This window comes from Hemiscyllium ocellatum, chromosome 21 (genome assembly GCF_020745735.1).
Source record: "Hemiscyllium ocellatum isolate sHemOce1 chromosome 21, sHemOce1.pat.X.cur, whole genome shotgun sequence".
Lineage (NCBI taxonomy): Eukaryota > Metazoa > Chordata > Chondrichthyes > Orectolobiformes > Hemiscylliidae > Hemiscyllium > Hemiscyllium ocellatum.
In genome coordinates this window covers 62,521,355-62,541,247 of record NC_083421.1, presented here as the reverse complement: position 1 = coordinate 62,541,247, position 19,893 = coordinate 62,521,355, and the positions used below count along the sequence as shown (strand labels likewise).

General features: G+C 48.5%; 1 protein-coding gene across 1 annotated transcript in view; it reads right to left on the bottom strand.

Moving 5' to 3' along the window:
* The window catches only part of gle1 (GLE1 RNA export mediator), a 61,231-nt gene extending 42,751 nt beyond the window's left edge, over window positions 1–18,480 (bottom strand). The window contains exons 1-3 of the mRNA XM_060841146.1: window positions 18,378–18,480; window positions 13,746–13,958; window positions 3,235–3,348 (exon numbers count right to left, since the gene is read on the bottom strand). Of these exons, the coding sequence (XP_060697129.1) occupies window positions 3,235–3,348; window positions 13,746–13,958; window positions 18,378–18,476 (426 nt within the window). The 5' untranslated portion in view covers window positions 18,477–18,480. The remainder of the gene's footprint in view (window positions 1–3,234; window positions 3,349–13,745; window positions 13,959–18,377) is intronic.
* Window positions 18,481–19,893: the final 1,413 nt, after the last annotated feature.

The following is a 19,893-nucleotide window of genomic DNA, read 5'->3' as shown; positions in this document are numbered from 1 at the left end:
GGTAACCGCGCTCAGCTAACACGCCCAATATCTTTGTCCAACAAAATGGCTTTTTCTTTTAAAATCATCTTAGATTCCTAGAATGCAAATTAAATTCATAACATTCCTGGATCTCAAGCTCCAGCGAACAACATACAAACATTCAATCCATTACAAGCCAGTGTTCACTCAAATCAGACCACAAAGAGTTAATCTTTCCACTAGCTTCCGTTCACACACACACAAACTCTCTCTCTCGAGCCCTTCGGTCAGTGAAAGTAATTTACAGGAGAATGTTTTCTCTCTCTCACTCACACATGAACATCTTCCAACTTTCTTACTATGTCAGCCTTTGTGTTTTCCTAGCTTGTACATTCACCTTCCAGAACAGTCAAGATTAGGGAGCTGACCTTCTTAAATTCAAATCTGTTCAGTGTGATATACATGAAAATGTATCAGGATTGTTGTGTTATGTGCATATTCCACTGAGCTTATTACATTATAAGTTATTTTCCTATTGAGGATGAGTTTTGTTCAGATATAAACCAGAAATGTAATTATCTGATATCCAACTGTGAAATATGCACAATCTCCAGCCCCTGGCGGGAGAAGGAAGTACTGCCACACATTCCTTAATTGCACATAATTATCACCTTACTTACACCAATCCATTGACACTAAGAACAGATGTCCTTGATTCTTCTGAACAAATGGGCATTCCCCCCCCCACCCCCACCGTGGTCAAGCCCTTTTCTGCATCTCCCTAGCAAATGTGTAAGGCTACCAGCTTTCTAAGATAGCAGTTTGCAAGGGTTGATTGGAATACTTTGTCTGCAGGCAAAGGGGCCTTCAACAAGTGGGAGGCCTTTAAAACTGAGATAGCTAGAGTTCAAGGTCTATATGTTTCTCTGACAGTGAAAGGCAAGGTTGACAGGAATAGGGAACTCTGGATGACAAGAAATATTGAGGCTTTGACCAGAAAAAAAAAGAGGTGGTATGGCTCAGGTACAGACCAAGGGATCCCTGGAAGTATATAGGGGATACAAGAGTTTACAAGAGGTCTTGCATTTTGGAAAGTCAAATCAAGGCAGGAGTTTCATGGTGAATGGTAGGGCCTTAAGAAATGTAATGGAACAGGGGGACCTTGAAGTTCAGGTACACAGTTCTCTGAAAGTGGAGTCACAGGTAGACAGGGGAGTGAACAAGACTTTTGGCACATTGGCCTTCATCAGCCAGGGTATTGAGTATAGAAGTTGAGAAGTTATGTTGCAGTTGTACAAGACAGTGGTGAGGCTGCACTTGGGAGTACTGTATTCAATTTTGGTCACCTTGTTATAGGAAGGATATTATTAAACTAGAAAGAATACAGAAGAAATGTACAAGGACATTGCCATGATTCAAGGGTCTGAATTATCAGGAGAGGGTGGACAAACTAACTTTTTCTTTAAAGTGTAGGAGACTGAGGGGGAATCTTACAGAAGTGTATAAGATCATGATAGGCATGGATAGGTGAATGCAGTCAGTCTTTTTCCCAGACTGATTCCCAGTCTGAATCAAGGATTAGAGGGCATCAGTTTAAGGTTAGAGGAGAAAGAATAAAAGGGAACTTGAGGGGCAACCTTTTTACATAGAGGGTGGTACGCATGTGGAATGAGCTGCCAGCAGAAGTGGTTGACATGGGTACATTAACAACATTTAAACGGCATTTGGACAAATATATAGATAGAAAAGACTTAGAAGGATATGAGCCAAGTGCAGGGAATTGGGGTTTGACTAGATGGACATTTTGGTCGACGTGCTTGGGCCAAAGGGCCTGTCTCCATGCTGCAAGACTCTCAATGCAGTATTCCAAAAGTGGCATTCCCAATGTCCTGGGCACCTGGTACCATGACATCCCAACTCCTATACTCAGGGCACTGACCAATAAAGACAAGCATGTCAAATGCAATTTTCACTATCCTATCTATTTGGGACTCCACTTTCAAGGAACTATGAACCTGCACTCCAACGTCTCTTTGTTCAGCACTGCCCTCCAGGACCTTACCATAATTCCTGACTTGATTTGCCTATCCAAAATGCAGCATCTCTCATTTATCTAAATTAAATTCCATTTGCTATTCTTCAGCCCATTGGCCCATCCAATCAAGATCTTCTCCACAGTCCACTACATCTCCAATTTTGGTGTCATGTGCAAACTTACTAACCATATCTATGCTCACATCCAAATCATTTATATAAAATGACAAAAAGCAGAGAACTCAGCACCCATCCTTGTGGCACCCATCAGTCATAGGCCTCCAGTTTGAAAAGCAACCCTCCACCACACCTTCTGTCTTCTACCTTCGAGTCGATTCTTACTGGTCACTAAGGAAATCAAGAGTTTTGCACGAGTGAAGTTGAGCCAGACCATCTGCAATGACTCATCTGAACTACAAAGCAAACATGAGAGGTCCACAGCCTATTTCTGCTCTGATTTGCTGCTTGCAGATGGTACAAAAAGCCTGAAACAATCAAATATTGTGCATATGCTGCATTCCCAAGGCAGACAGAAAATCAAATACTATATTCTTCCAAGTAACTACTGTTATGAACCAGACCAAATCCCTCAAAATATATTAAGAAGGTAGTCTAGACTCTTACTTTTTCTTATTTTAAATGTAAGTGTAAGGCATTGTGTTCCAAATGCAATTCAATCGGTCAAGTTGGCATTCTTGGAACAAAACACATTTTATTTATACACTGCAATTAAAATACAAAAAATAAAAGAATTGGCTTAACTGTAACTATCAAAATGCTAAACAAAATAATATATTAAATACTTATTAACAACACCAATACAGTAACATCCCATAAACACACCCTTGGCATGGGTAAATTCAGTAAAATAGATTGTCTCACATTCAATTCTAGCAGCAGGGAGGGAACCTGAGCTTTTACCTGTAACAGAGAGAGGAATAAGACCTTCCGCATCCAACTTCGAGACCCCAGCAACTGCTACTAAAGACTAAAACAGAAAACAGTCCTGATTCTGTGGGAGCTTGAATGCATCCATTCAAGCTGTTTCTATTGTTTTAACGTTTTTAAAAATCCCAAGGCCTCACAAGCTGTTTACTTAACTGGCTTTGCAGCAAACAGCTCGGAGCCTGCCTCAATCTTCCTTCATGAAAAAAAAGTACAAAATACACCTCTTCAAGCAATCATAACATCACATTTGCATGTTAAAGTGCTTGCAATATCTAATTTTCAGTAACTTACGTGGCTCTTGAATTTGTGGGCTTCCTCAAACTTTTTAACATAGCCTTCAATCTGGGTAGCTTCAGGTGAAAGGAGCAAAAGTGTATGCTCTGGAGTCAATTCTTGCACTTCCTCCTGGTAACAGAATGAGGAATAAAACAGGTCACTAAGAGGTAAAATGATTAGAGACTACAGGTCTGATATGCAGAGGAATCTGAATTTCCATATGCAGAAATCACAGAAGATTAGTAAGCAGGTAATTTGGAAAGCTAACAGATCATTGTTATTTATTGCAAGGTAAACTATAAATGAAAGTAAGGAGACTATGTTTCCATTATATGGGAAATTGAGACCTCACATCAACCAGGCTTGCCTTTTGAGGAAAGGTTGGACTGGCTAGCTTTGTATTCACTGAAGTTCAGAAGAATAAGAGGTAACTTAACTGAAACATTTAAGATCCTGAGGGTTCTCAGCAGAGTGCATAAGGAAAGCATGTATCCTCTTGTGGGAGAATCTAGAACTTTTGTTATCACTCATGGGATGTGGTGGGCCAGCATTTATTCCCCATTCTGAGTTGCCCTTGAGGTGGTGGTTGTGGTGAGCGGCTTTCTTCAACTGCTGCAATCCTTGTACTGTACGTTGACCCACAATATCAAAAGGGAATGGATTCCAGGATTTTGACTCAGCAATACTGAAGGGACAGCAATATATTTCCAAATCAGGTTTGTGCTCCTATATATCTGCTGCCTGTGTCTTTCTATGGAAATGATCATGGATTTGGAAGACGCTGTCTAAGGACCATATGTCGTGAATTTCTACAATGCATTTTATAGATAATACACTCTACTGTGATTAAGCGTTGGTGGTGGAGTTACTGAATTCCACCACGTTTATAAACAATCAAGTGGCTACCTTGCCCTAGATGGTGTCAGGCTTTTTGAGTGTTGTTGAACAAGTAAGTGGGAGCATTCCATCACACGCATGGCATGTGCCTTGCAGATGATGGACAGGACTGGAGAATGTTATGAAGGTGTATGGGGTACTGTAACTTTAAGAGAGTTGAAGGACTTAGCAAGCACCCAGAGTGCTGGAGAATTTACAATGTAACATTTGGTCCAGCACCTAGCAGTACCCGGGTTGCTATGAGACAAAAACAGATTCAGCCAATCTGTTTAAATTATGCCCCAAGATACTAAACTCCAATCAATTTAAATTTGGAATTTTGACAATATTAAAACCAATGAAATGATCCAATGCTTTGGGATATAAGACCAGGATAAATTGAATAGTTGGGGGAAGAACTGCCAAGCCACCAACATATGCAGACTGCCCACAGAATTTCTCTTAACAACTGGTGAAGCAGAAACCCTAAGAAGAAGGAAAGACGACCGTGGAAGATACAAAGAGAAGACTTGACAGCTGACTGGTTTTGAAATTTGAATTTTTTGGTAAATCTTAATCAGGTTTTATCAGACCAGTATTATAGAAGGGAAAGTATAAGATAGGTTAGAGAAAGGAGTTGGGAATAATTGTTAGTTAATTATTCTCTATTAGGCTTTTTAAAAACCACAGTTGTTAATTTTTACTTTAAATCATGATTTTCAGTTGAATTGCATGAATGTTATCAGGACCTTAGTCTTGGCAGTATCCAAAACCTCTAACTATTCCTTGGCATCATGTGGAATGAATCAAATTGACTGAAGGCTGGTATCTGTGATGCTGGGGATCTCTGGAGGAGGCGGAGATGCAACATCCATTTGGCACCTCTGGTTAAAGATTATTTGGGAATGCATCAGCCTTGACTTTTGCACTGACGTGCTGGGCTCTCCCAACAATGAGGATAGGGATATCTGCGGAACCTCCTTTTCCAGTGAGAAACAAAAACAGAAATTGCTGGAAAAGCTCAGCAAGTCTGGCAGCATCTGTGGAAAGAAATTAGTTAACATTTTGGGTCAAGTGACCTTTCCTCACTTTCAGTGAGATGTTTAATTGTCCACCATCATTTACAAATGGACATGATAGGAGTGCAGAGTTTAAATCTGATCAGTTGGTTCTGGGATCGCTTCAGTTTAACATTTGTTGTGCATTCTGTTTGGTAGTTCCACATGGTTGACATCTCATAACTGGTGCTGTTCTTGGCAAGCCTTCTGCGTTCTTCAGTAAACTATGGTTACCTTTTAAGGGGTCACCTACTTGAAACAGAGATGAGGCCAACATTTTTCTGAGGGTCATGAAACTTTGGAACTCTCTTCCTTGACAGATGATGAAAGAAGAGTTTTTGAATATTTCTTAGGCAAAGATCGATAAGACCATAAAAATAGGAGTGGAAATAAGGCCATCCAGCCCATCGAGTCCACTTCACCATTCAACCACGGCTGACGGGCACTTCAATGCCACTTTCCCACATTCTCTCGTATCCCTTAATTCCTTGCGAGATGAAGAGTTTATCGATCTCTGCTTTGAAGACACTTAACATCCCAGCCTCCACTGCACTCCATGGCAATGAATTCCACGTGCCCACCACTCGCTGGCTGAAGAAATGTCTCATTTCCATTCTAAATCAACCCCCTCTAATTCTAAGGCTGTGCCCACGGACCCTAGTATCCCCGGCCTGATGGAAACAGTTTCCTAGCGTCCACCCTTTCTAAGCCATTCTTGATCAATAAAGGGTGAAATAAACAATGTGTAGTAATCAGATGAGCCACAATTTTATTTAATGCATAGCCTGCTGGACTGCTCCCTTTCATAATTTGTACGTACACACATATAAGACAAAACTCAAATAGCATCTCCCCACTCCCTTATACAGTGCTTTTAACATAATAAACCATTCAAAAATCCTTCAAAAGGAGTGGTATCTAACAAAACATGATAAGGCACAAAGGCTATTGAGGAAAGTGACCAAAATCTTGGTCAAAAGGCTTTTAAAAAGTGTCTTAAAAAGAGGACAAGTGTAGGGATGGAATGTCGAGTGCAGGCCTTAATAGTTAAAGACACAGTCGCTGGCCATTGAGGATCATTTCCACTTGTTTTGAATAGGTTTTAATAATGAAAAGATGAAATTATCAGAGATACACAAAAGGGTTGCTTGGCTGACTGTATGAATGTAGACTGTGAACAGTCTGTTTGCTTTCTGATTGGCGATGCTGAAAAGGCAGATAATTTGAGAAACAGGATGTGTTGTTGTGAGATGATATACAGTTAAACCTCAAAGAATACGTCCAGAGTTGGCAACCTAATGGGCGAGAGGCAAAAGGAGAAGATAGAAGACAGAGGGTGATAGTGGAAGGTTACTTTTCAAACTGGAGGCCTGTGAGCAACAGTGTACCACAAAGATCAATGCTGGGTCCACTGCATTTTTACGTTTATATAAATTATTTTGATGTGAACAAAGGAGATATGGTGAGTAAGTTTGTAATTGACGGAACACTTCTTCCGCCGCCTCCGCCTCCGAGCTTACTTTCACAATCAGGACTCCCGCCCACCTTCCGAGGACCCCTTCGCCCACCTCCAACACACTGCATCCACCTGGACACCCCGCGCTGGCCTATTACCTACCCTCGACCTCTTCATTTCCAAATTCTGCCGGGACGTTAACCGCCTCAACCTGTCTACCCCCCCGCCCCCACATCAACCTCCCACCCTCACAAAGCGCAGCCCTCCAATCCCTCTACTCCAATCCCAACCTCACCATGAAGCCAGCTGATAAAGGGGGCGCAGTGGTAGTCTGGCGCACTGACCTCTACACCGCCGAAGCCAAACGCCAACTCGAGGACACCTCTTCCTACCGCCCCCTCAACTATGACCCCACGCCCCATCACCAAACCATCATCTCCCAGACCATACAAAACTTCTTCATCTCAGGAGATCTCCCACCCACAGCTTCCAACCTCAGTCCGGGAACCCCACACTGCCCGGTTCTACCTCATTCCCAAGATCCACAAGCCTGACCACCCCAGCCGACCCATTGTCTCAGCATACTCCTGTCCCACTAAACTCATCTCTACCTACCTCGACACTGTCTTATCCCCCCTAGTCCAGGAACTCCCCACATACGTTTGAGACACTACCCATGCCCTCCACTTCCTCCAAGACTTCCATTTCCCCAGCCCCCAAAGCATCATCTTCACCATGGATATCCAATCCCTCTACACATCCATCTGCCATGACCAGGGCTTCCAAGCCCTCTGTTTTTTCCTCTCCCGACGTCCCAACAGTACTCTTCCAACAACACTCTCATTCATTTGGCTGAACTGGTCCTCACCCGTAACAATTTCTCCTTCGAATCCTCCCACTTCCTCCAGACCAAAAGGGTAGCCATGGGCACAGGTATGGGCCCCAGCTATGCCTGTTACTTTGTTGGCTACACAGAACAGTCGATCTTCCATAATTACATTGGCACCACTCCCCACCTCTTCCTCCGCTACATTGATGACTGCATTGGCACCACCTCATGCTCCCGCGAGGAGGTTGAGCAATTCATCCACTTCACCAACACATTCCACCTTGACCTTAAATTTACCTGGACCATCTCTGACACCTCCTTCCCCTTCCTGGACCTCTCTGTTTCCATTAATGATGACCGATTTGACAGTGACTTTTTTTTTTACAAACCCAGCGACTCCCCAGTTACCTGGATTACACCTCTTCCCACCCTGTCTCTTGCAAAAATGCCATCCCGTATTCCCAATTCCTCTGCCTCTGCCGTATCTGCTCCCAGGAGGACCAGTTCCACCACTGAACACACCAGATGGCCTCCTTCTTTAGAGATCGCAATTTCCTTTCACACGTGGTTAAAGATGCCCTCCAACGCATCTCGTCCACGTCCCGCACCTCCGCCCTCAGACCCCACCCCTCCAACCGTAACAAGGACATAACGCCCCTGGTGCTCACCTTCCACCCTACCAACCTCTGCATAAACCAAATCATCCGCCAACATTTACGCCACCTCCAAACAGACCCCACCACCAGGGATATATTTCCCTCTCCACCCCTTTCCGCCTTCCGCAAAGACCATTCCCTCCGTGACTACCTGGTCAGGTCCACACCCCCCAGCAACCCACCCTCCCATCCTGGCACTTTCCCCTGCCACCACAGGAACTGCAAAACCTGCACCCACACCTCCTCCCTCACCTCCATCCAAGGCCCTAAAGGAGCCTTCCACATCCAAAGTTTTACCTGCACATCCACTAATATCATTTATCGTATCCGTTGCTCCCGATGCGGTCTCCTCCACATTGGGGAGACTGGGCGCCTCCTAACAAAGCGCTTTAGGGAACATCTCTGGGACAACCGCACCAATCAACCACACCGCCCTGTGGGCCAACATTCCAACTCCCCCTCCCACTCTGCCGAGGACATGAAGGTCCTGGGCCTCCTTCACCTCTGCTCCCTCACCACCAGATGCCTGGAGGAAAAACACCTCATCTTCCGTCTCGGAACACTTCAACCCCAGGGCATCAATGTGGACTTCAACAGTTTCCTCATTTCCCCTTCCCCCACCTCACCCTAGTTCCAAACTTCCAGCTCAGCACTGTCCCCATGACTTGTCCTACCTGCCTATCTTCTTTTCCACCTATCCACTTCGCCCTCCTCCCTGACCTATCACCTTCATACCCTCCCCCACTCACCCATTGTACTCTATGCTACTTTCTCCCCACCCTCCCCTAGCTTATCTCTCCACGCTTCAGGCTCTCTGCCTTTATTCCTGATGAAGGGCTTTTGCCCGAAACGTCGATTTTGCTGCTCCTCGGATGCTACCTGACCTGCTGTGCTCTTCCAGCACCACTAAACCAAAATTGGAAGTGTAGTGGACTAGAAGAAGATTACATCAGAGTACAAACGGACCTTGAGCAGATGGACCAATGGGACAAATGGAGTTTAATTTACGTAAATGTAAGGCATTGCATTTTGGAAAGGCAAATCAGAGCAAGACTTATACACTTAATGGTAAGGTCCTGGGAAGTACTGCTGAACAAAGAGGCCTTGGAGTGCAGGTTTATAGTTCCTTGAAACTGTAGTAAGGAAGATAGAATAGCAAAGAAAGCATTTGGTATGTGTGGGAGAAAATACGGGTCCCGGCCTCCCAATGACATGGCCACAACACAAAATGCCTGCACTTAGCCACTGAGCCTATCCACAATGCCTCATATTGGCCAAACCTGCCACCCCACATCACGCATACCTCAGGACATGACTCATCCAGCCCTGACCAAGAAAATATACTTCTTCAGATTAACTGATAATGAGCCTCGCACTCCACAATAGCTCAGCACCTCTGTCCTTAGGGCACAGCTGCTCCCACTAGGAGTCAAGACTTCATAAAGGGTACCCAGACAAGGAGGCACCAAAGGTACTTTGTTGCCCCCTCAACAGTACGAACACATTGATACCTGGATGAAACCCACTAACACCTACTCCAGACAAGGATCGGAATCTCCTGAGTCAATTAAGAAACTTATTATCATCAATGAACTTTATTTCTCTTTGTTGTACAACTCACACCACTGTCTCACATTTCATTGTTGTAATGGTATAAAACTCCACTGTATTCTCTGTTCAGGAAAAAAAGCTGTGGTTCCTTCTGAACAGCCTGTCAGCGACTGTTTCAGTGGGGGGTCAAGTCTCTTCCACAATATCGCTGTTTGTTAAATAAATCCTGGTCAGTTCTCAGTCCGATCTGTGCATTTGTGATCTCTGATTAATTGGGCTAAATTCGCCAACAGTATGCTTGCCTTTATTGGTCAGTGCATTGAGAATAGGAGTTGGGAGGTCATGTTACAGCTGTATAGGACATTGGTTAGGCCATTTTTGGAATACTGCATGCAATTCTGGTCTCCCTGCTATTGGAAGGATGTTTGAAACTTGAAAGGGTTCAGAAAAGAATTACAAGGATGGTAGCACGGTTGGGGGATTTGAGCTATAGGGAGAGGCTGAATAGACTGAGGCAATTTTCCCTGGAGCATCAGAAGCTGAGGGGTGACCTTACAGATTAGATTGGATTACTTACAGTGTGGAAACAGGCCCTTCAGCCCAACCAAGTACACACCGACCCTCCGAAGAGCAACCCACCCAGACCCATTCCTCTACACCTAACACTACAGGCAATTTTAGCATGGCCAATTCACCTAACCTGCACATCTTTATGACTGTGGGAGAAAACCAGAGCACCTGGAGAAAACGCACGCAAACACAGGGAGAATGTGCAAACTCTACACAGACAGTTGCCAGAGGTGGGAAATGAACCCGGGTCACTGGTGCTGTGAGGCACTATAGAGATTTATAAAATCATGAGGGGCTTGGATAGGGTCAATAGACAGTCTTTTCCCTGCTGTGGGGGAGTCCAAACGTAGAGGGCACAATTTAAGGTGAAACGGGAAAGATTTATACGGCGTCCAAGGGGCAACATTTTCATGCAGTGGGTGTATGGAATGAGCAGCCAGAGGAAGTGGTGGAGGCTGGCACAAATACAATATTTAAAAGGCATCTGGATGGGTACATGCATAGGAAGAGTTTGGAGGGATATGGGCCAAATGCTGGTAAATGGGATTGGATTCATTTAGGATATCTGGTCGGCGTGGACGAGTTGGACCAAAGGATCTGTTTCCGTGCTGTACATCTTTATGGTCGGAGGCTGAGGGGTGACCTTATAGAGGTTTACAAAATCATGGGGAGCATGAATAGGATAAATAGACAAAGTCTTTTCCCTGGGGTCGGGGAGTCCAGAACTAGAGGGCGTAGGTTTAGGGTGAGAGAGGAAAGATATAAAAGAGACCTATGGGGCAACTTTTTTTACACAGAGGGTGGTACGTGTATGGATTGAGCTGCCAGAGGAAGTGGTGGAGGCTGGTACAATTGCAACATTTAAAAGGTATCTGGATGGGTATATGAATAGGAAGGGTTTGGAGGGATATGGGCACAAAGGGTCTGTTTCCATGCTGTACATCTCTATGACTCTATGACTATGACTACATGCAAAGCAGCATGAGCTACTGAACGATTAAATACTAACAACAGAAACAGCCTGTGGATCATACACGGTAAATGTCCAATGATGAATCATACCACAGTAGACAGCATTTAATGAAATGGAATTATATTAGGTGGCGCTAATTCTTTTCATGCATTTATGGAATACTGGCAACATTACCAAGGGAGGCATTTAGCTCCTCACCTCTAACTACCTTTGAAGGTGGCAGTGAGCTGCCTCCTCCAAAACAACCGAGTGGCTTGCCAGACCATTTCACCAGACGGTGAAGGATCAGCTATTGAGGTGTGACTGGAATCATTTATAGGCCATACTGCATATGGATGATGGCAGATGCCTTCCCAAAACATGTTACTGAATAGGATGGGTTCTTACAACAATTTGCCAATTACAATGTAACCATTAGTGATACTAGCTTCTCATTTTACATTTATTCAATTAGCTGAATGTAAATTCTTCAAATGTCATGTTGGGCTTAAACTCAGTTTCAGGTCATAGCATAGTTCCAGCGTTGGTCATGGCCAATCAGATCCTCACATCTGTGCTGTCTCTTTGGAGGAGCAAATTAGCTCATGTCATGCTCTGGTCTTCTTCCACAGTCCTGCACATTCTTCTTCTTAAAATAATCCAACTGCTTTTCAAATTCTACAATTGAATCTGCCCCTCACCACACACACACATAGTGCATTCCAGATCCTAACTATTCATTGCATGAATAGCTTTTGCTCATGTCTCCATTGCTTCTTTTATTAACTGCCTTAAATTGGTGCCCTCTTGTTCTCAATCCCTTCACCAATTGAAGTTTTCTTCCTCCTACCAACTCTATCCATACTTTTCATAGCTTTGAGCACCTCTACTCAATCTTGTTAAAACCTTCTCTTGCCCAAGAAAACCACAGTCAACTTCTCTAATATATGTAACTAAATCAACTCATTCTGGGACACTCTTGGAATCTTTTCTGCACTCTCTCTAATGCATTCACATCCTTCCCACAGTGAGGTACCCACAGCTGAAGTGACTACACAAACTGAGCTTTAAACAAGCTTAACATAATCTCGAGGTTCTTGTAGTACAGTAGCCACGTTCCTACTTCTGGGTCAGGAGTTCCTGATCCAATCCCTATGTGGCCTTCTCTATATTGGGGAGACAGGCCGCTTACTTGCGGAACGCTTCAGAGAACACCTCTGGGCCGCCCGGACCAACCAACCCAACCACTCCGTGGCTCAACACTTTAACTCTCCCTCCCACTCCACCGAGGACATGCAGGTCCTTGGACTCCTCCACCGGCAGAACATAACAACACGACGGCTGGAGGAGGAGCGCCTCATCTTCCGCCTGGGAACCCTCCAACCACAAGGTATGAATTCAGATTTCTCCAGTTTCCTCACTTCCCCTCCCCCCACCTTGTCTCAGTCGGTTCCCTCAACTCAGCACCGCCCTCCTAACCTGCAATCTCCTTACTGACCTCTCCGCCCCCACCCCACTCCGGCCTATCACCCTCACCTTGACCTCCTTCCAACTATCCCACCTCCATCGCCCCTCCCCCAAGTCCCTCCTCCCTACCTTTTATCTTAACCTGCTTGGCTACTCTCTCTCATTCCTGATGAAGGGCTTATGCTCGAAACGTCGAATTCCCTATTCGTGAGATGCTGCCTAACCTGCTGTGCTTTAACCAGCAACACATTTTCAGCTCAGACCTGATCCAATCCCATCTAGACTCAGAATCCCTACCGTGTGGAAGGCGGCCATTAGGCCCACCACATAAACACCGCCCCACTGAAGTGCATCCCACCGAGACCCATCTCTTACCATATCCCTGCATTTTCATGGCTAATCCACCTAGCCTGCACATCCCTGGACACTATGGGCAATTTAACATCGCCAATCCACCTGCATATCTTTGGACTGTGGGAAGAAATTAGAAAACCTGGCAGAAACCCATGCAGGCACAGGAAGAATGTGGAAAGTCCACGCAGACAATCGCTTTGGTGGAATCAAACCCAGGTCCCTGGCCTGTGAGGCAGCAGTGCTAACCACAATGCCGCTCTGCTCCAGAAATGTGTGATTAACATATCTGAACAAGTTGATGAAAAATGTCTAACAGAATCTCCTTTCTTTCATACTCAATGTCTCTATTAACAAAACCTAAGATAAACAGATGCCGCAGCAACAGCTCTGTCAACCTGCCCAGCCACTTCAATGATTTACATGTGTTTCTATGTCCTTAAAACTCAGTACTATTTCATACTGTCACTCTGCACTTTTCCTATCAAAATGAATCATTTCATACATTAAGGCATAAAATTTCATCTGCCACTTGCTCCCTCATTCTATCAACTTGTTAATTTGAACATCTACATGATTGTCCTCACCCTTCAGAATATATTTTGCAACTTTTGAAATTATGCATAGTTAACCAACTTCATATTTTGACATAGCTGTCCCTTACATTCCATGAAATACCAATTGTCATTGATCATTAATCCAGGTTTCTGGATTACCAGCCCAGTAACGTCAATATATCTGAATGAAAGTAGGTGAATACCTGAACAATATTATTAGTTGTTTTCTCTTCTGTTATTTGGTCTGGAGGAGGAACAGATGGCTCCTGGAGCTGGTCATCATTGGTGAGGCCATAGATCAGGGGTGTTAAACTCTCAGAGGTGTTAGTTTCAGTTTCTGGTTGGAAAAGGTGGTCCAATACCCATGCTGAACTGACAGAGAGCTTGGGAGAAGATCTGCATTGTTGCAAAATATCCTGAAAAGAGAGAATAAAACGAAGTAAAACTTAAGATTCTTAATCACTGAGATCTTGGAAAATAGTTTTAACATACAATCGCTTTCTTAAGTGATAAAATCTTTCTCTTCAAAAATGCTATATCACTTTCTCTCATTACAGTGCCCAAATTAATATGCACCCAGGGGTAAGCAGAAAACAAAAAGGCACATTTGTCAATTTTTTTTTAATCTGGCAGTCACAAGAATACCAATGTAATGGGAACAAAATTTTATGCAGTGAGTAAAGAAGGATGATTGGTTGGTAGGTGGATTTTAATGTGTAACGGTATTATCATACAGAATGTACCAGTTAGATGGAGATCAACAGGTGAAGTTTACTTAAATTTAAACCAAGTAAGTTGATTGGTCAAGGCTCACTCAGAGGAATGCTTTAAGTTGAAACAGATACAATGGGTGTACATGTTCCAGCTGCAAAGAACAGATCACGGAGTGTCAATATATACAACTTCCATAATGCAAGTGTGCCATTCTGTGAAATCAACTATCAATCTTAAATTGATTTCCAACGTACGTTTACCCGTTCAAGCTTGTTTAGTTATGGACACAAATCTAATGTTGGATGCTGTGCTCTTTGATTTACAAATTCGACAAATGCTCTGCATCACAAAACGCTTCAGAATTTTATTTTTCAATTGTACTTAGGTTCAGAACTAAATTATGATTTGCAATACTTACATCTCAACCAACAGCAGAAAAATCAGATTATTTTATTGCTCTTTGTGGGAGCTTGCTGCACATAAATTAGCTGCCACATTTTTAACCTTACATCAGTAACTACATTCTCAAAAGAGCTTCATTAGCTGTGACATTCTTTTGCATGTTGAGGTTGTGAATGGTACTACAGATATGTAAGTATTTCTTTATTGCCCTTATTTACTTCATATTAACTTGATCAAACTCTTCATTTCTGTGAAAGACTCACAGGACAGAAAATGTTTGGGTTTACATTTGGGCATCTGCTTCCCAACTTGATATATGCTACGAGAAAGTGAGGACTGCAGATGCTGGAGATCAGAGCTGAAAAATGTGTTGCTGGAAAAGCGCAGCAGGTCAGGCAGCATCCAAGGAGCAGGAGAATCAACGTTTCGGGCATGAGCCCTTCTTCATATAATTGTGAAAACAACAGCTTGCATTAACACTGTTTTTTAGAGACAACTGCCACAAAACATAAATAATTACCCGTCAGTAGGGGCAACAGAAGAGTAAAAAAGGAAGACATGCGTAGGGGGAGGGAAAGAGAACCAATATTGGACAGGGAGAGGTTAGGAGAAGGGATATGGGACTGAGGTGGGACGTGGGTGGGACTGAGGTGGGAGGATGGGATATGGGACGTGGGTGGGATGTGGGACGTGGGTGGGACTGAGATGGGACGTGGGGCGTGGGTGGGACGTGGGGCGTGGGTGGGACGTGGGACGGGGGTGGGACGTGGGACGGGGGTGGGACGTGGGACGGGGGTGGGACGTGGGACGGGGGTGGGACGTGGGACGGGGGTGGGACGTGGGACGGGGGTGGGACGTGGGACGGGGGTGGGACGTGGGACGGGGGTGGGACGTGGGACGGGGGTGGGACGTGGGACGGGGGTGGGGCGGGGACGGGGGTGGGGCGTGGGGCGGGACGTGGGGCGTGGGGCGGGACGTGGGGCGTGGGGCGTGGGGCGGGACGTGGGGCGTGGGGCGGGACGTGGGGCGTGGGGCGGGACGTGGGGCGTGGGGCGGGACGTGGGGCGTGGGGCGGGACGTGGGGCGTGGGGCGTGGGGCGGGCGTGGGGCGTGGGGCGTGGGGCGGGACGTGGGGCGTGGGCGGGGCGTGGGGCGTGGGTGGGGCGTGGGGCGTGGGGGGGGCGTGGGGCGTGGGGCGTGGGGCGGGGGTGGGGCGTGGGTGGGGCGTGGGGCGTGGGTGGGGCGTGGGGCGTGGGTGGGGCGTGGGGCGTGGGTGGGGCGTGGGGGGCGTGGGTGGGGCGTGGGGCGTGGGTGGGACGTGGGGCGTGGGTGGGGACGTGGGGCGTGGGTGGGACGTGGGGCGTGGGTGGGGCGTGGGTGGGGCGTGGGGCGTGGGTGGGACGTGGGGCGTGGGTGGGACGTGGGGCGTGGGTGGGACGTGGGGCGTGGGTGGGGCGTGGGGGCGTGGGTGGGCGTGGGGCGTGGGTGGGACGTGGGGCGTGGGTGGGACGTGGGGCGTGGGTGGGACGTGGGGCGTGGGTGGGACGTGGGGCGTGGGTGGGACGTGGGGCGTGGGTGGGACGTGGGGCGTGGGTGGGACGTGGGGCGTGGGTGGGACGTGGGGCGTGGGTGGGACGTGGGGCGTGGGTGGGACGTGGGGCGTGGGTGGGACGTGGGGCGTGGGTGGGACGTGGGGCGTGGGTGGGACGTGGGGCGTGGGTGGGACGTGGGGCGTGGGTGGGACGTGGGGCGTGGGTGGGACGTGGGGCGTGGGTGGGACGTGGGGCGTGGGTGGGACGTGGGGCGTGGGTGGGACGTGGGGCGTGGGTGGGACGTGGGGCGTGGGTGGGACGTGGGGCGTGGGTGGGACGTGGGGCGTGGGTGGGACGTGGGGCGTGGGTGGGACGTGGGGCGTGGGTGGGACGTGGGGCGTGGGTGGGACGTGGGGCGTGGGTGGGACGTGGGGCGTGGGTGGGACGTGGGGCGTGGGTGGGACGTGGGGCGTGGGTGGGACGTGGGGCGTGGGTGGGACGTGGGGCGTGGGTGGGACGTGGGGCGTGGGTGGGACGTGGGGCGTGGGTGGGACGTGGGGCGTGGGTGGGACGTGGGGCGTGGGTGGGACGTGGGGCGTGGGTGGGACGTGGGGCGTGGGTGGGGCGTGGGTGGGACGTGGGGCGTGGGTGGGACGTGGGGCGTGGGTGGGACGTGGGGCGTGGGTGGGACGTGGGGCGTGGGTGGGACGTGGGGCGTGGGTGGGACGTGGGGCGTGGGTGGGACGTGGGGCGTGGGTGGGACGTGGGGCGTGGGTGGGACGTGGGGCGTGGGTGGGACGTGGGGCGTGGGTGGGACGTGGGGCGTGGGTGGGACGTGGGGCGTGGGTGGGACGTGGGGCGTGGGTGGGACGTGGGACTGAGGTGGGACGTGGGACTGAGGTGGGACGTGGGACTGAGGTGGGACGTGGGACTGAGGTGGGACGTGGGACTGAGGTGGGACGTGGGGCGTGGGTGGGACGTGGGACTGAGGTGGGACGTGGGACTGAGGTGGGACGTGGGGCGTGGGTGGGACGTGGGGCGTGGGTGGGATGTGGGGCGTGGGTGGGATGTGGGGCGTGGGTGGGATGTGGGACTGAGGTGGGATGTGGGGCGTGGGTGGGATGTGGGACTGAGGTGGGATGTGGGACGTGGGTGGGACGTGGGACTGAGGTGGGACGTGGGGCGTGGGTGGGATGTGGGACTGAGGTGGGATGTGGGACTGAGGTGGGATGTGGGACTGAGGTGGGATGTGGGACTGAGGTGGGATGTGGGACTGAGGTGGGATGTGGGACTGAGGTGGGATGTGGGGCGTGGGTGGGATGTGGGACTGAGGTGGGACGTGGGACGTGGGTGGGACGTGGGACGTGGGTGGGACGTGGGACTGAGGTGGGATGTGGGACTGAGGTGGGACGTGGGGCGTGGGTGGGATGTGGGACTGAGGTGGGATGTGGGACTGAGGTGGGATGTGGGACGTGGGTGGGACTGAGGTGGGACGTGGGTGGGATGTGGGACTGAGGTGGGATGTGGGACTGAGGTGGGATGTGGGACTGAGGTGGGATGTGGGACTGAGGTGGGATGTGGGGCGTGGGTGGGATGTGGGACTGAGGTGGGACGTGGGACTGAGGTGGGACGTGGGACTGAGGTGGGACGTGGGACTGAGGTGGGACGTGGGTGGGACGTGGGACTGAGGTGGGACGTGGGGCGTGGGTGGGATGTGGGACTGAGGTGGGACGTGGGACTGAGGTGGGACGTGGGGCGTGGGTGGGATGTGGGACGTGGGTGGGATGTGGGACTGAGGTGGGATGTGGGGCGTGGGTGGGATGTGGGACTGAGGTGGGATGTGGGACGTGGGTGGGATGTGGGACTGAGGTGGGACGTGGGGCGTGGGTGGGACGTGGGACTGAGGTGGGACGTGGGGCGTGGGTGGGATGTGGGACTGAGGTGGGACGTGGGGCTGAGGTGGGACGTGGGGCGTGGGTGGGACGTGGGACTGAGGTGGGACGTGGGGGTGGGGCGTGGGTGGGACGTGGGACTGAGGTGGGATGTGGGGCGTGGGTGGGATGTGGGAAATGTGGCGGAGAAAACAGACTGGGAGAAGAGGAGGGGAGGTCAAGCCCAGGATGCGGGAGGGTCAGGGTCAGGCCTGGCTTCGCTTTTTACCCCCCCTCCTCCATGAGCCGCACTCACTTCTCCCTCCTCCAGCCATCGCGAATCGTACTGCAGCCGCCCTTTCTCCGAGTTGCGCAGAGCTTCCAACGTCTCCCACCGCTTCTCCTCCGCCGGCATCTTTCCCACACCGCCGGAAACGGAAGCCCGAGCAGCCTAAACCGCTTCCGGTTCACCTTCGGACCGCGCTGTCGTCATGGTAACTGGGGCAGCAATGTTCAGGTCAGGACGGACCATGGGAGACTGTAAATAAACGTCCTTTTGGATTTATTAAAGGACTACGAAGAATATCAGATCAAGAGAGCAGTTGCTGAAGACATGTAAAACTATGGCTATTGCTGAAAGGTCAGGCACGTAGCAGGAGGTTTTCCTCATCAAAACAGACGCAAGAATGGTACATTTCAAATGATCACAACAATTTAGAAAAGGCTGTTGAATGGGTCTCACGTTGATTCTGATCAGCAAAAGTGCTGCCATGAAGAAAGCAAGAGGAATTATTTTCCCTAGAGTAGTAACATAATAACCAGGAGCAGGAGTAGACCTTCTGGCACCATCTTCCAGCCCACTCTGCCATTCAGTAAGGTCAAGGCTGATCTTGACGTCCACTTGCCCGCCCTCTCACCATAACTCTTAATTCCTTTATGTTCAAAAAAAATCAACTGTCTTAGCTCCAAAAACGATCAATGAGGAAGCCACAACTACTTCACTGGGTGTGGAATTCTATAGATTCTCAACCTTTTGGGTGAAAACGTTACCCCTCAATTCAGTCCTAAATATGCATTCCCCTAATTTTGAAGCTCTGCCCTTTTGTTCTAGTTTCACCCACCAATGGAAACATCTCCATGCTTCTATCTTATCTATTCCCTTCATAATTTTGTATGTTTCTATAAGATTCCCTGTCATTCTTCTAAATTTCAATGAATATAATCCCAGTCTACTCAGACTCTCATCATAAGCCAACCCCCTCAACTCTGAATCGATGTGGTGAATCTACTCTGCACTCCCTTCAGTGCCAGTACATCCTCTCTGAAGTCAGGTGACAAAAAGGTGGCATGCAGAATTCCAGATATGGCCTCACCAGCACTCTATCCAGAAAGTTAGTGGAACAAAAAATGTGGGAGGAGAAGTTGACGATATGTTACAGAGAAGGGTTGATTGCTTTGAGAAGTTTTTTTTGTTGCTTGGCTTTCGGGCGCACCTGAGATTTTATATTCCAGACAGAATGGTTGAAGACAAATTGAAGAACTGTTTTCAAACTTCGGCTTCTGCAGAACTCTATTTATTGCATTTTAACATGACATACAACGACACAGAGTAATCTGAAATATACCAGGTTAAGGACTTCTAGAGTCATACAACATGGAAAAGACCCATCAGTCCAACTCATCTGCACTGGCCAGACATCCCAATCTGATGTAGTCCCATTTGCCAGCATTTGGCCTATATCCCTCGAAACCCTTCCTATCCATCCAGATGCATTATAAATGTGGTTAGCACAACACCAGGACCTGGGCTTGATTCCAACCTCTAATGACTG